At 39.8% G+C, this 13,236-nt stretch overlaps 1 protein-coding gene across 1 annotated transcript in view; it reads left to right on the forward strand.

Moving 5' to 3' along the window:
• The first annotated feature begins 5,027 nt into the window (after nt 1-5,027).
• LOC111958879 (nectin-3-like protein) overlaps nt 5,028-13,236 on the forward strand; it is a 69,184-nt gene continuing 60,975 nt past the window's right edge. The window contains exon 1 of the mRNA XM_023980208.2: nt 5,028-5,189. Coding sequence (XP_023835976.1) covers nt 5,096-5,189 — 94 coding nt within the window. The 5' untranslated portion in view covers nt 5,028-5,095. The remainder of the gene's footprint in view (nt 5,190-13,236) is intronic.

Here is a 13,236-nt window from a genome sequence, read left to right on the forward strand (position 1 = left end):
CCTGTTCACCCACGACTGCGTGGCCAGGCACAACTCCAACACCATCATTAAGTTTGCAGACGACACAACAGTGGTAGGCCTGATCACCGACAACGACGAGACAGCCTATAGGGAGGAGGTCAGAGACCTGTCTTTTTACTGTTGTTTTATTTCTTTACTTACCTACACACACACACACACACACACATACCTTTTTTTTCTCGCACTATTGGTTAGAGCCTGTAAGTAAGCATTTCACTGTAAGGTCTACCTACACCTATTGTATTCGGCGCACGTGACAAATAAACTTTGATTTGATTTATGATAGAGTAGCCAGACAGAAGCCACTCCTCAGTAAAAGGCACATGACAGCCCGCTTGAAGTTTTCTAAAAGGCACCTAAAGACTCTCAGACCATGAGAAACAAGATTTTCTGGTCTGATAAAACCAAAATGTAACTCTTTGACCCGAATGCCAAGCGTCACGTCTGGAGGAAACCTGGCACCATCCCTACGGTGCAGAATGGTGGTGGCAGCATCAGGGTGTGGGGATATTTTTCAGCGGCAGAGACTTGGAGACTAGTCAGGATCGAGGGAAAGATGAACGGAGCAAAGTACAGAGAGATCCTTGATGAAAACCTGCTCCAGAGCGCTAAGGACCTCAGACTGGGTCGAAGGTTCACCTTCCAACAGGACAACAACCCTAAGCACACAGCCAAGACAACACTGGAGTGGCTTCGGATGTCCTTGAGTGGCCCAGCCAGAGCCCGGACTTGAGCCCGATCTAACATCTCTGGAGAGACCTGAAAATTGCTGTGCAGCGATCCAACCTGACAGTGTCCAACTGTCCAACCTGACAGTCCTTGAGAGGATCTGCAGAGAAGAATGGGAGAAACTCTGTAAATACAGGTGTGCTAAGCTTGTAGCGTCATACCCAAGAAGACTCGCGGCTGTAATCGCTGCCAAAGGTGCTTCAAAAACGTACTGATTAAAGAGTCTGAATACTTATGTGAATGTGATATAATTATATATTTTTTAATTATATACATTTGCAAACATTTAAAAAAGAAACAATTTGCTTTGTCATTATTGGTTATTTTGTGTAAATTGACGAGGGAATAAAACAATGTAATCCATTTTAGAATAAGGCTGTAACGTAACAAAATGTGGAAATAGTAAAGGGGTCTGAATACTTTCCGAATGCACTGTAGCTGCTCATAGTAAGCCAGCTGAATAGTCAGTGATGATAATGATTTACAGTAAGAAATCCTTTTAGTGATAATCTGTGAGAATGCATATCTGTAAAGTGACTGAGGTATATTAGTCTAATTGTGTTCCCTCGCGTCCCCTAAGGTCAAGTTAAGCTGCAGAGAAAGTTCATTATAGGGGAGGCACCACTCAAGCTGTAAATAACAGTGTGCAGCGTCAGCACTGGGATGACCTTCATCCTCCCCAGGCTGCTCTTAGATGGCCAAAGAAGGAGAAGGAACAGCGGGGAGGCGGGTGTGGGACATGAGGGTTTGAGGTGTACTAGGGCTGGCTCTCTGGCAATCTCCAATGCGACCAACTGGGGAGGAATGTCAAGTTTAACAAAGGTTGTTTTTACAGACTGTAAAACCAAGTGCCTCGAACATCAGCCTGTGGATGTGCACCTACTGGTCACAGGAAAGGTGGTGCCAATACAGCTCTGACTGCCAGGGAGGAATTGTAATAACACAATCAGACTAAATGTTTAGTGGGGTCTAGAGGTCTCTCAGTGAGTCACCACTGTTACCAAGGTCACACACCATAAAGGCTCAATAAACCATTTGATTCTAGCACATGAGTTCCTTATTATGTTGATATTTTCCATAGGAAAAGTACTATGCTGCCAATGGTCCCACATTCTGACCAGATCTATGCTATACCACTACCAAATCCTATAACCTTAGTATAAAATTAAACGGAAATAAATTATTTGATTAATAATCCCATCAAGAAGCTACTATTTTAAGTATTTCCATTGCACCGAGCAACATTAACATAACATACAATTAATTTCTGAAGTGGTCTGGGGAGAGGGATTGATTAGGATAAATGGGAAGATCTAAGAGAACAAATTATTTTTCAGATACAGCTGTTGTAGGACCTCGCTATGGATATGTCATACACGCCCCAGTGCATACAGAGGTAGAATKAACATATTTATAGATGCAGCCTGCAACAACGTTATAGCTCAGCTTCATATTTGTTTTCTTATGGATCCCTAATATGTCTCTGGTGGTACAAACTAACAAGTGACATATTTGCTGTGTGTCACAGAGAAGCTGTGCTCCAGTATGTTTCTGTTACTGGTTAGTGAGTGTGCAGGGTGAAGGCCTTACTGGTGTATCAGTGCCAGCAATTCTTCATCTGTGTGTGGAATGCCTTTGTGACATGTGACTGCTCTCTCTGCTTGTCTTGCTTGGCACTGTGGCACTACACCAGTTTACTGCTCTAATTCTTCTGTGACACCTTGGGAGGTTGAACTGCCTCTTGATGTTAATATTAACTCTGTCACTTACATTCCCCCATTGTTGCCTTGGAATTTAATGCCTGTGTTTTCGAGCGTATACACAAGTGTTCGTTTTCAGTCTGTGACTTTCTGGGTATATGTTGGTCTGAAAGAATGATGTCATTGTTTATAACTGCAGCCCACTGCTATGAAGCAATTACTTGCTGATATTGTTCTCTCAATATAAGTATTCAAACTATTTTGCTCATATGACTAGGAATCATTGGGGTTTGTTTGTTCTTTATTTGCCAAACAACTGGTGTTCCCTGACAAACATTTGGATTTGCCACTTTCTTGTGTTATCTTGGTATTTTTACAACACAGGAATGCACACAGGAAAACAGACAAGAAAATGCCACAGAAACATTGTTTGGAGAAACACCTTCTGAAATGTGTTGGTAGTAAAGGTGGGTGGTAGCCCAACATTCATTTTCAGGGGAGAATGGGGTATACAGTACCTTCAGAAAGTATTCATACCCCTTGACATATTCCACATTTTGTTGTGTTAAAGTCTGAATAAAAAATGTATTAAATCAATTTTTCTCACCCATCTACACATAGTACCCCATAATGACAAAAGAAAAATATGTTTTTAGAAATGTTTGCAAATTTATTGAAAATTAAATAGAGAAATGTCAAATTTACATAAATATTCACTCCTCTGTGTCAATACTTTGTAAAACCACTTTTGGCAGCAATTACAGCTGTGTGTCTTTCTGGGTAAGTCTCCAAGAGCTTTCCGAAACTGGATTGCACAACATTTAACCATTATTCTTTTCAAATATCTTCAAGCTCTGTCCAGTTGTTTGCTGATCCTTTCTAGACAAACATGTTCAGGTCTTGCCATAAATTGTCAAGTAGATTTAAGTCAAATCTGTAACTCGGCCACTCAGGAACATTCACCGTCTTCTTTGTAATAACTCCAGTGTAGATTTGGCCTAGTGTTTTAGGTTACTGTCCTGCAGAAAGGTGAATTAATCTCCCAGTGTCTGGTGAAAAGCAGACTGAATCAGGTTTTCCGCTAGGATTTTGCCTGTGCTTAGCTCCATCACGGTAATTTTTTTTCCTGAATAACTTGACGCATGTTATGGAATATTATTATTCTGTACAGGCTTCCTTCATTTCACCCTGTCAATTAGGTTAGTATTGTGGAATAACTACAATGTTGTTGATCAATCTTTAGATATTTTTCCTATCGCAGACATTAAACTCTGTAACTGTTTTAAAGTCCACTGGCCTTCCTTCCTCTCTGGCAAATGAGTTAGGAAGGATGCCTGCATCTTTGTAGTGACTGGGTGTATTGATACACCATCCAAAGTGTAATTTAAAACTTCATCATGCTCAAAGAGATATTCAATCTCTGCTTTTTATTTTTACCCATCTACCAATACGTGCCCTTCTTTGCAAGGCATTGTAATACCTCCCTGGTCTTTGTGGTTGAATCTGTGTTTGAAATTCACTGCTCAACTGAGGGAACTTAATTGTATGTATTGGGTACAGAGATGAGGCAATCATTCAAAATCATGTTAAAGACTATTACTGCACACAGAGTGAGTCCATGCAACTTATTATGTGACTTATTAAGCACATTTTTACTCCTGAACTTATTTAGGTTTGCCATAACAAAGGAGTTGAATACTTATTGACTCAAGACATTTCAGCTTTCATTTGGAATTAATTTGTAAAAATTTAAAAAGAAATATGATTTCACTTTGACATTATGGGGTATTGTGTGTAGGCCATTGATWAAAAAAAATCTAATTTTAATCCATTTTAAATTTTAAAAACACAACAAAATGTTGAAAAAGTCAAGGTGTGTGAATACTTTCTGAAGTCACTGTGTGTGATAAAACCATCATTTTAATTGATGAGAAGATTATCAGACCTCATCCAAATGGAGACTTTAGTGTTAATTTAGTGATAACCTGGCAATGGTGCTATGCAATTTGGTTGGATGGAACGTTAACTCCCGACCTGCTGTGTTTTCTTTAAAGGGGCTGTAAACAATCCCAACAGTTGTTTTTTAGACTTAATTAACACTGGTTAAGGGATCTTGACTCAAGTCTTGCCCTCTCCTAAATGTTTATTTGATTCATGTCTGTCAGACAAGGGATCATTCTCAAAGTGATCACAAACACAGGATCGACTCTATTACACAACTGACAGAAATGAAATACCCTGTGAAAGTACAGTATCACAACAAAAATATGCCTAATTGTGAAATTATATTAGGGCTATTCTTGAATGGATGACTGATATAAGATAATTTACAGTGCATTTTTCAATTTCACTTAGTCATTGGTCAATAATAAGGGGTTTAAGTCTAATAAAGGTATATAAAGTCTTGACACATTAACTACTTAGCTATACACTGTCAAATGTATTCATGTATTTACAAAGTGCATAAAAAAAAGGAATTTGTTGACTGATTAAGATGTGTGCCCCTGTCAATCCCAGAAGTGGTATAGCTCACGCGCCCGGGCGGTCGCTATGGAGAGGAGTTGCTAGAGAAGCAAGCAAGCAATCAGCAGTAAAACAGACGTAGAAGCTGAGCGAGGTAAGGAACGAAAGTGCACTGGGAAATCATGGCGAAAAGATTGCTGCTCGATTACCACAAGACTCTGCCGCTCAATGGACTGCAAGCCGCCACAGTTTTGCTTCTCATTTATGGGTTTACCTGTAAGTTATTAATTTTCTTTAACTTCTGTATTTACGAATGCATTTTAAAGTTCTGGATATTGAAGTTGGCATTTGAAGTTGTTGTTGGTAGCTACGTGGTAAAGTACTGTCTGTAGCTAGCTAGCTTTGCTAACGGGAATGCTAATTCTATGGCCGGAATGGGAACGACGTGTGTGCGTGTGTGCGCACAGTCGCGAGTTACCGGTTTTAGTCCCTCAGTTAAAGTATGAACACAAGGCTAGTTAACGTTCTAGTATTTACTCCATTGGCTACTGTACGTTATTACTAACAAATGCAATGAAGTTCACTTTTTCCCCGGCATCTTTCGAATCGAAATTTGCCATCGCAACTACAGAAATGTTGTTTGATCTATTGTGTGGCTCTATTTACAGTAACTTACTACAACAAAATGAAGCCTTCTTATATCGTGTGCTGAAAACTAACGTTAACTAGTGTTAGCTAATCTCAGGTGTCAGACCATTTCGTTTGTTGTGCGCTTTAATTAAGTTTGCTGTTTCTATTCTTTCTCGAGTGGAATGACAGACTGTTCACTCGACTTGCGCAAGCTACTATAGTTTTTTWAATTATTTTTTATTTAACCTTTATTCAAGCTACTATAGTGATAGAACAATGACTGAGACAGATATTTCACTGGACGTATAAATGTGAAGCATCCACTTGGCGTTTCCACTCACTGCCAGATATGGTAGTGAGAGGAAGCCCATTGCATTGGCTGGTGTTGTGCCGAAAAGCTCCCCCTGCCAGAAATTCTACCCCCATCTTCGCGTGAACGCGCACTCACTTAAATTCTTCATTGCTGCGACTTGCGTGCTAGTTTGGATTTCTGATGACTTTAGTCCGCGTTTAATTGTTATATACATTTTTATATGTCGGTTTGATCGCGGTGGAGGAACTAGTAATGTCTGCAGTTTTCGGTTTGACTTTGTTTCAATTGTATTAGTCTATAAATAAATCTCGAGCAATAAATTCGTCATCTTTCCCATGTCTTATTCGACTAGTAGTTGTTCTGAAATGTTTATTGCTTGCCTACATTTTTCTCCCTCTGTTTAATTTAACACACATACATGAATTATTAATTATTAATTTCGGTTGCCTATCCTGACGTGAAGTTTGTTCCATAGAAAATATGACTGTGTGCCACAGAAAGTATTTGACTATCCACAAAATTTAGGAAAATGGGTGGGGTTCGGCAAGGCTATTTTCTTGCCTGCCGAAATTCTCCCCCCCTTCGATCTTGGGACTGCAAGGCATGGCACACTTCAAAATAATTTTGGTAGCTCATGTTGACCAGTAGTGTGTGCCACAGAAAGCAAAATTAGAGTATAAAGTAACATAAACTTTTATTTTAGAAACATKTTGTAATGTTTAAGAAAATAATGATAATACACAAATATTATCACACAAATATTATCACACAATAACACAAAAACATGACAGAAAGTTAAGTTTGTTAACAAACATTTAAATAAGAAATAGAAATTTAAATCTTTGCATAATAAGATATAAAATGACAATAAATCAAATATAAAAAGACAATAAATAACATAAACAAATATTGGAAAGCTGCAACAGAACATTTATGCCAATTTTTATGGAAAGTATTCCAGGTGAAACCATCGCCTGGATCTCAAGCCTAACCTAGTCCTGACAGGCAGCGCAGACATAATCCTCCAATGATGGGATGGTTTTCATAAAGGACTGGTGGAACCATCGTGGGCAGTCACAACCAATCAGAAATTTCTATGAAAAATGTTAATATATTTAAAACATTAAGTACATTTTCTTGAATTACAATTATTTCATTATCAGACAACTGCTTATACAAATTCGTACTCCTAAAAATGTGCCTTTAGAAGTGAACAAGCAATTACCCAGTTAGTGTCTTCCTCATTATTGTCCAGCTCCCCACAGAAGTTGCACAGTTGGCTCAGGTCATCTAGCAAAACATAATGTCAAGTAGTCGATACATCTTGTCAGAAGTTGGATCAAAGATAACCTTGAAATATCCATATAAATGTTTTTTTTTTTTTAAATCTACAATTATATTAAATTAGAAATTGAACATACTAGTGTTTTGGAGGAGAGTGACTGCTATTTCTTCTCTCATGATGTTATTAACATCTTTGTTCCTATTTGAAAAGACAATTGACTCCTCCTTCAGAATACATTCAGCAAACTGGGGAAGAAATTTGTTTCCCCCAACAAAATTATGTTACAGTTAAGATTCTAATTCGCAAGTATACAACGACACAGCTATAATATAATTTGACAGTTCTGTTTTGCCTTTTAGTCAGTATACTTTCAGTAAGTTAATTGTACATTACTTATACTCTCATACTTACTTTCAAGACAAAGACCCCTCAAGAAGTAACATCTTGTTGGCATGGGTGAGGAAGGGTACCACACGCCCATCTGGAGATATTACACCCCTTCTCTCTCAGGAATGATCTGAACATATATGTTAATAAAATTACAGCATTTTGAAACACTTCATTAATTACAATATAGAGATTAATAACAGAGGGGAATCTGAGAATGCAGGGATTCCAGCAGGGTGTGAGTTGAAGTAGTCAAATCTGGAGTTGACAATGGCTGGAATGTAAATGACATGTGATCATCTCGGATTATCTAACATCTGAGAATGGGGAGGCATTCCCTCGAAGAGCATCTCCGTCTTGCTGAATATGTGCTGTCATCCAGGTGGATTGTCACCTGCATATCTGATGTAGGACAATAGATAAGTTGAGTGTCCTGTGACTATGTATATGTACTGTACATATACAGTCGTGGCCAAAAGTTTTGAGAATGATACAAATATTAATTTTCACAAAGTCTGCTGCCTCAGTTTGTATGATGGCAATTTGCATATACTCCAGAATGTTATGAAGAGTGATCAGATGAATTGCAATTAATTGCAAAGTCCCTCTTTGCCATGCAAATGAACTGAATCCCCCAAAAACATTTCTACTGCATTTCAGCCCTGCCACAAAAGGACCAGCTGACATCATGTCAGTGATTCTCTCGTTAACACAGGTGTGAGTGTTGACGAGGACAAGGCTGGAGATCACTCTGTCATGCTGATTGAGTTCAATTAACAGACTGGAAGCTTCAAAAGGAGGGTGGTGCTTGGAATCATTGTTCTTCCTCTGTCAACCATGGTTACCTGCAAGGAAACACGTGCCGTCATCATTGATTTGCACAAAAAGGGCTTCACAGGCAAGGATATTGCTGCCAGTAAGATTGCACCTAAATCAACCATTTATCGGATCATCAAGAATGTCAAGGAGAGCGGTTCAATTGTTGTGAAGAAGGCTTCAGGGCGCCCAAGAAAGTCCAGCAAGCGCCAGGACCGTCTCCTAAAGTTGAATCAGCTGCGGGATCGGGGCACCACCAGTACAGAGCTTGCTCAGGAATGGCAGCAGGCAGGTGTGAGTGCATCTGCACGCACAGTGAGGCAAAGACTTTTGGAGGATGGCCTGGTGTCAAGAAGGGCAGCAAAGAAGCCACTTCTTTCCAGGAAAAACATCAGGGACAGACTGATATTCTGCAAAAGGTTCAGGGATTGGACTGCTGAGGACTGGGGTAAAGTCATTTTCTCTGATGAATCCCCTTTCCGATTGTTTGGGGCATCTAGAAAAAAGCTTGTCCGGAGAAGGTGAGCGCTACCATCAGTCCTGTGTCATGCCAACAGTAAAGCATCCTGAGACCATTCATGTGTGGGGTTGCTTCTCAGCCAAGGGAGTGGGCTCACTCACAATTGTGCCTAAGAACACAGCCATGAATAAAGAATGAATAAAGAATGGTACCAACACATCCTCCGAGAGCAACTTCTCCCAACCATCCAGGAACAGTTTGGTGACGAACAATGCCTTTTCCAGCATGATGGAGCACCTTGCCATAAGGCAGAAGTGATAACTAAGTGGCTCGGGGAGCAAAACATCGATATTTTGGGTCCAGGCCCAGGAAACTTCCCAGACCTTAGTCCCATTGAGAACTTGTGTTCAATCCTCAAGACGCGGGTGGACAAACAAAAACTCACAGATTCTGACAAACTCCAAGCATTGATTATGCAAGAATGGGCTGCCATCAGTCAGGATGTGGCCCAGAAGTTAATTGACAGCATGCCAGGGCGGATTGCAGWGGTCTTGAAAAAGAAGGGTCAACACTGCAAATATTGACTCTTTGCATCAACTTCATGTAATTGTCAATAAAATCCTTTGACACTTATGAAATGTTTGTAATTATACTTCAGTATTCCATAGTAACATCTGACAAAAATATCTAAAGACACTGAAGCAGCAAACGTTGTTGGAACTTAAATTTGTGTCATTCTCAAACTTTGGCCACGACTGTATATATATTTTGGATTTTGGATTTTATTTGTATTTCTATTATGATTATCATTATTGTGTTTTGTGGTTGAGGGGTGGGGGAGGTTGATGGAGATGGTGGAGGGTGCTGGGGTGTCCTATTGGGGAGGAGATTCTTCACGGAGGCACATTCAGTCATAGTTTTGTTAATTATATTATATACATGTATTTTTTCTTCTTCTATTATTATAACTTTTTCCTGTGATTATGGATATGGATATGCACTCATGTTGACTTATATATTTGAATATATTTATTTTTCAACCCAGAGTACACATTTTTGATTTATTTGTATTATTATTTTATTATTTCTACTGTACCTACATTCTTAAAAACTAAAACAGAAAAAGTGTAAAAAAAATGAGGAAAAGCCATTAGAGGGAAAAGCACGATTGGATGGGTGATTGAGGAATGGGTAGAGAGAACAGTAGAGGGCTCTGAAAACTGATTGCGGAAATAACCACTTCCTTTGTGACTGAGTCTAATACTTCTTGTGGCACACATCAGAGGTCATGATAGGTCACCAAAATGATTCTGAAGTGTGCCAGGCCTTGCATTCCCAAGATAGAGGGGGGGGGGGGGGGGATTGGTGCAGGCAAGAAAATAGCCTTGCCGAACCCCCCCCCCCCCCCCCCCCCCCTCAATTTCCTTAATTTTGTGGCTAGAGTCAAATATGTATCTGTGGCACACACTACTGGTCAACATGAGCTAACAAGAGGATTCTGAAGTGTGCCAGGCCTTGCAGTCCCAAGATAGAAGGGGGGGGATTTTGTCAGGCAAGAAAATAGCCCTGCCGAAACCCCCCCCCCCCTTCTATTTTCCTTAATTTTGTGGCTAGAGTCAAATCAAATACTTTCTGTGGCACACATCAGAGTCAAATACTTTCTATAGAACAAACTTCACGTCAGGATAGGCAACTGAAATTAATAATTAATGTATGTGTATTATATTAAACATAGAGGAGGGAGTAAAATTTAGGCAAGCAATAAACATTTCAGAACTACTAGTCAARTAAGACATGGGAGAGATGACACATTTTGGCAAAGAGATTTATTTATAGACTAATACACTTGAAACAAATAGCCAAATTGAAAACTGCAGACATTACTAGTGTCTCCCCTGCGATCAAACCGACACAAAAAATAAAATGAAACGCAGCCTAACGTGATCAGAAATCTCAACTAGCAAGCAAGTCGCAGTGCGCGTTCAAGCARGTCGCAGCAATGAAGAATTGAGTGCGTCCGTGTTCACGCGAAGGCGGGGGAGAATTTTGTCAAGGGGGAGCTTTTCGGCACAACACCGGCAGTGGGAGGAAGATGGAACGAGATCGATTTTGGTCCTATCATTCTGCAAATTTTCTCATTAAAAAACATTTGATCTCAATGCAGTTTTCTGTTCCCATAACTAGAATCTGTGCCGAAAAGAGTGGACAAAGTTTTGTAGACTTTATCCTTTGCCAAAGTAAAAGAAGAATTGCAGTTGTTTTGGAGTTCAAAGGCTAATTGAGTTGTGAAGAGCACACACCCACTTCAGAGTAGGTGTTCCCTAACAGAAATCGGCAAATGTTTACTAGATGTAGGCTTATCCTGGCATGACGTTTTGCTAACCATGTAAATATCTCTCAGACATGGTGACTTTTATCAATATATTCGGCTCTATTTACGCTCTGATTCAAAAATGCTAATTAGCATAAAAGTAGACATCATGCAAGATAGGCTCCCGAGTGGCACAGCGGTCTAAGGCAATGCACCTCAGTGCAAGAGGCGTTACTATAATCCCTGGTCCGATTCCAGTCTGTATCACATCCGGCCGTGATTGGGAGTCCCATAGGGCGGCACACAATTGGCCCAGCGTCGCCAGGGTAGGCCGTCATTGTAAATAAGAATTTGTTCTTAACTGACTTGTCTATTTAAATAAAGGTTAAATMATATGTTTATTCAAAGTCACATAGTCCTAATATATTTATAAAAGTCACATAGTCCTAGAGAGATTTACACGGTTATCAAAACTTCACCCCAGGGTAAGACTACACAAAACGCAGCCCTTATTTTAAGTGTTTCTAAAATCCTCTATGGAAAAATGTATGGTGGAAAAACAAATTAAATCAAAATMAATTTTTATTTGTCACATGCTCCGAATACAACAGGTGTAGTAGACCTTACCGTGAAATGCTTACTTACGAGCCCTTAACCAACAATGCAGTTCCAGAAATAGTTAAGAAAATATTTACTAAATAAACTAAAGTAAAAGAAAAAGTAACAATAAAATTAAAATAACGGGGCTATATACAGGGAGTACCAGTACCGAGTCAATGTGTGGGAGTACAGGTTAGTCGAGGTAATTTGTACATGTAGGTAGGGGTAAAGTGACTATGCATAGATAATAAACAGTGAATACCAGCAGTGTGCTCCCGAGTGGCGCATTGGTCTAAGGCACTGCATCAAAGTGCAAGAGGAGTAAATAGTCCGGGTGGCCATTTGCTTAATTGTTCAGCAGTCTTATGGCTTGGGGTCTTATTGAAACCATTTCCTTGTTAGGTTTTATGGGTATCATGACTCATACTGTAATACTCTATATTAACAAAGTAAGAAAATAAAAAATCCCCCCTCAGATTCCCCACATTAAAATTTTGCCACTGTATCATGTTTCCTTGATATCAAGGGTGACAGTGATTTAGCTAACTACTGGAATCATGATATCCTAAATGACTTGCATTGATTTAACCTCACATGAATCTCCTAATAATACAGACTTTCATTTCCTCAATCTCATTCCACATGTGCTGCTGCTTGAGGAAAAAGAGGGAGTTGAGACTGAATGATGTGAGGATTAAGGAGGCTGGTATACAATGGGAAATTGAGAAATAAAAACAGGAGAAAGGAATGGAACATGTCAGGAGGAGGAGAGGCGAGCAGGGGAGAGAAGCGGAGCCTCTTAAGGCTGGGTGTGTGTAGCGGCAGGGGAAATGAAGACATTTCAGTGACTGAGAGAGGAAAAGCACTGCAGCCGCAGAGTCTGGAAGTATTGACCTGCAGTTGCGCTCCATTCCAGAGCACCTTCCAGTCTCGCTGTCACAAACAGAGCAGCTGGGGAGGGAGGCATACTATACTCCACTCTGTGGTTGAGTYCCAAATGGCACCATATTCTCCTTATAGTGCTCTTCTTTTGACCAGGGCCAGGGCTCTGGTAAAAGATAATGCACAATATAGGGAATAGGGTGTAATTTAGGACGTAACCTATACCATACTATACCCCATACCCATAGCAGGACACAACACACAAACTGTACTACCGTTTATTAAAGTAAAAAATGAACCAGGACAAGTATTAACCAAAGCAAATAACAGTAAATCACTGATCTGTATTATTGTTGTTTTAGTCTGAAGTAATCTGATATGACCCCATTATAGCCTAGATTGGTAATAACTCCCCTTCCACACAACCACGCCTGCATGTATGCTGTCTTTCTCACTCTCTTTACGACCACATTATTTATGGGTTCATAAATCTTGACCATCAGACAGTAGATAAACAGTGCTTAGGAGCTATATTTTTGCAGTAAAAGGTGATGTAGTGTGCAGACTAGTGTTGGACAGTGTGCTAGGGATTCCTCTGACTGTATGGACTGTGGGGGATTTTAAGAAGAGCAGATTTGA

The sequence above is a fragment of the Salvelinus sp. IW2-2015 genome, linkage group LG4p, assembly GCF_002910315.2.
Source record: "Salvelinus sp. IW2-2015 linkage group LG4p, ASM291031v2, whole genome shotgun sequence".
NCBI classification, from domain to species: Eukaryota; Metazoa; Chordata; class Actinopteri; order Salmoniformes; family Salmonidae; genus Salvelinus; species Salvelinus sp. IW2-2015.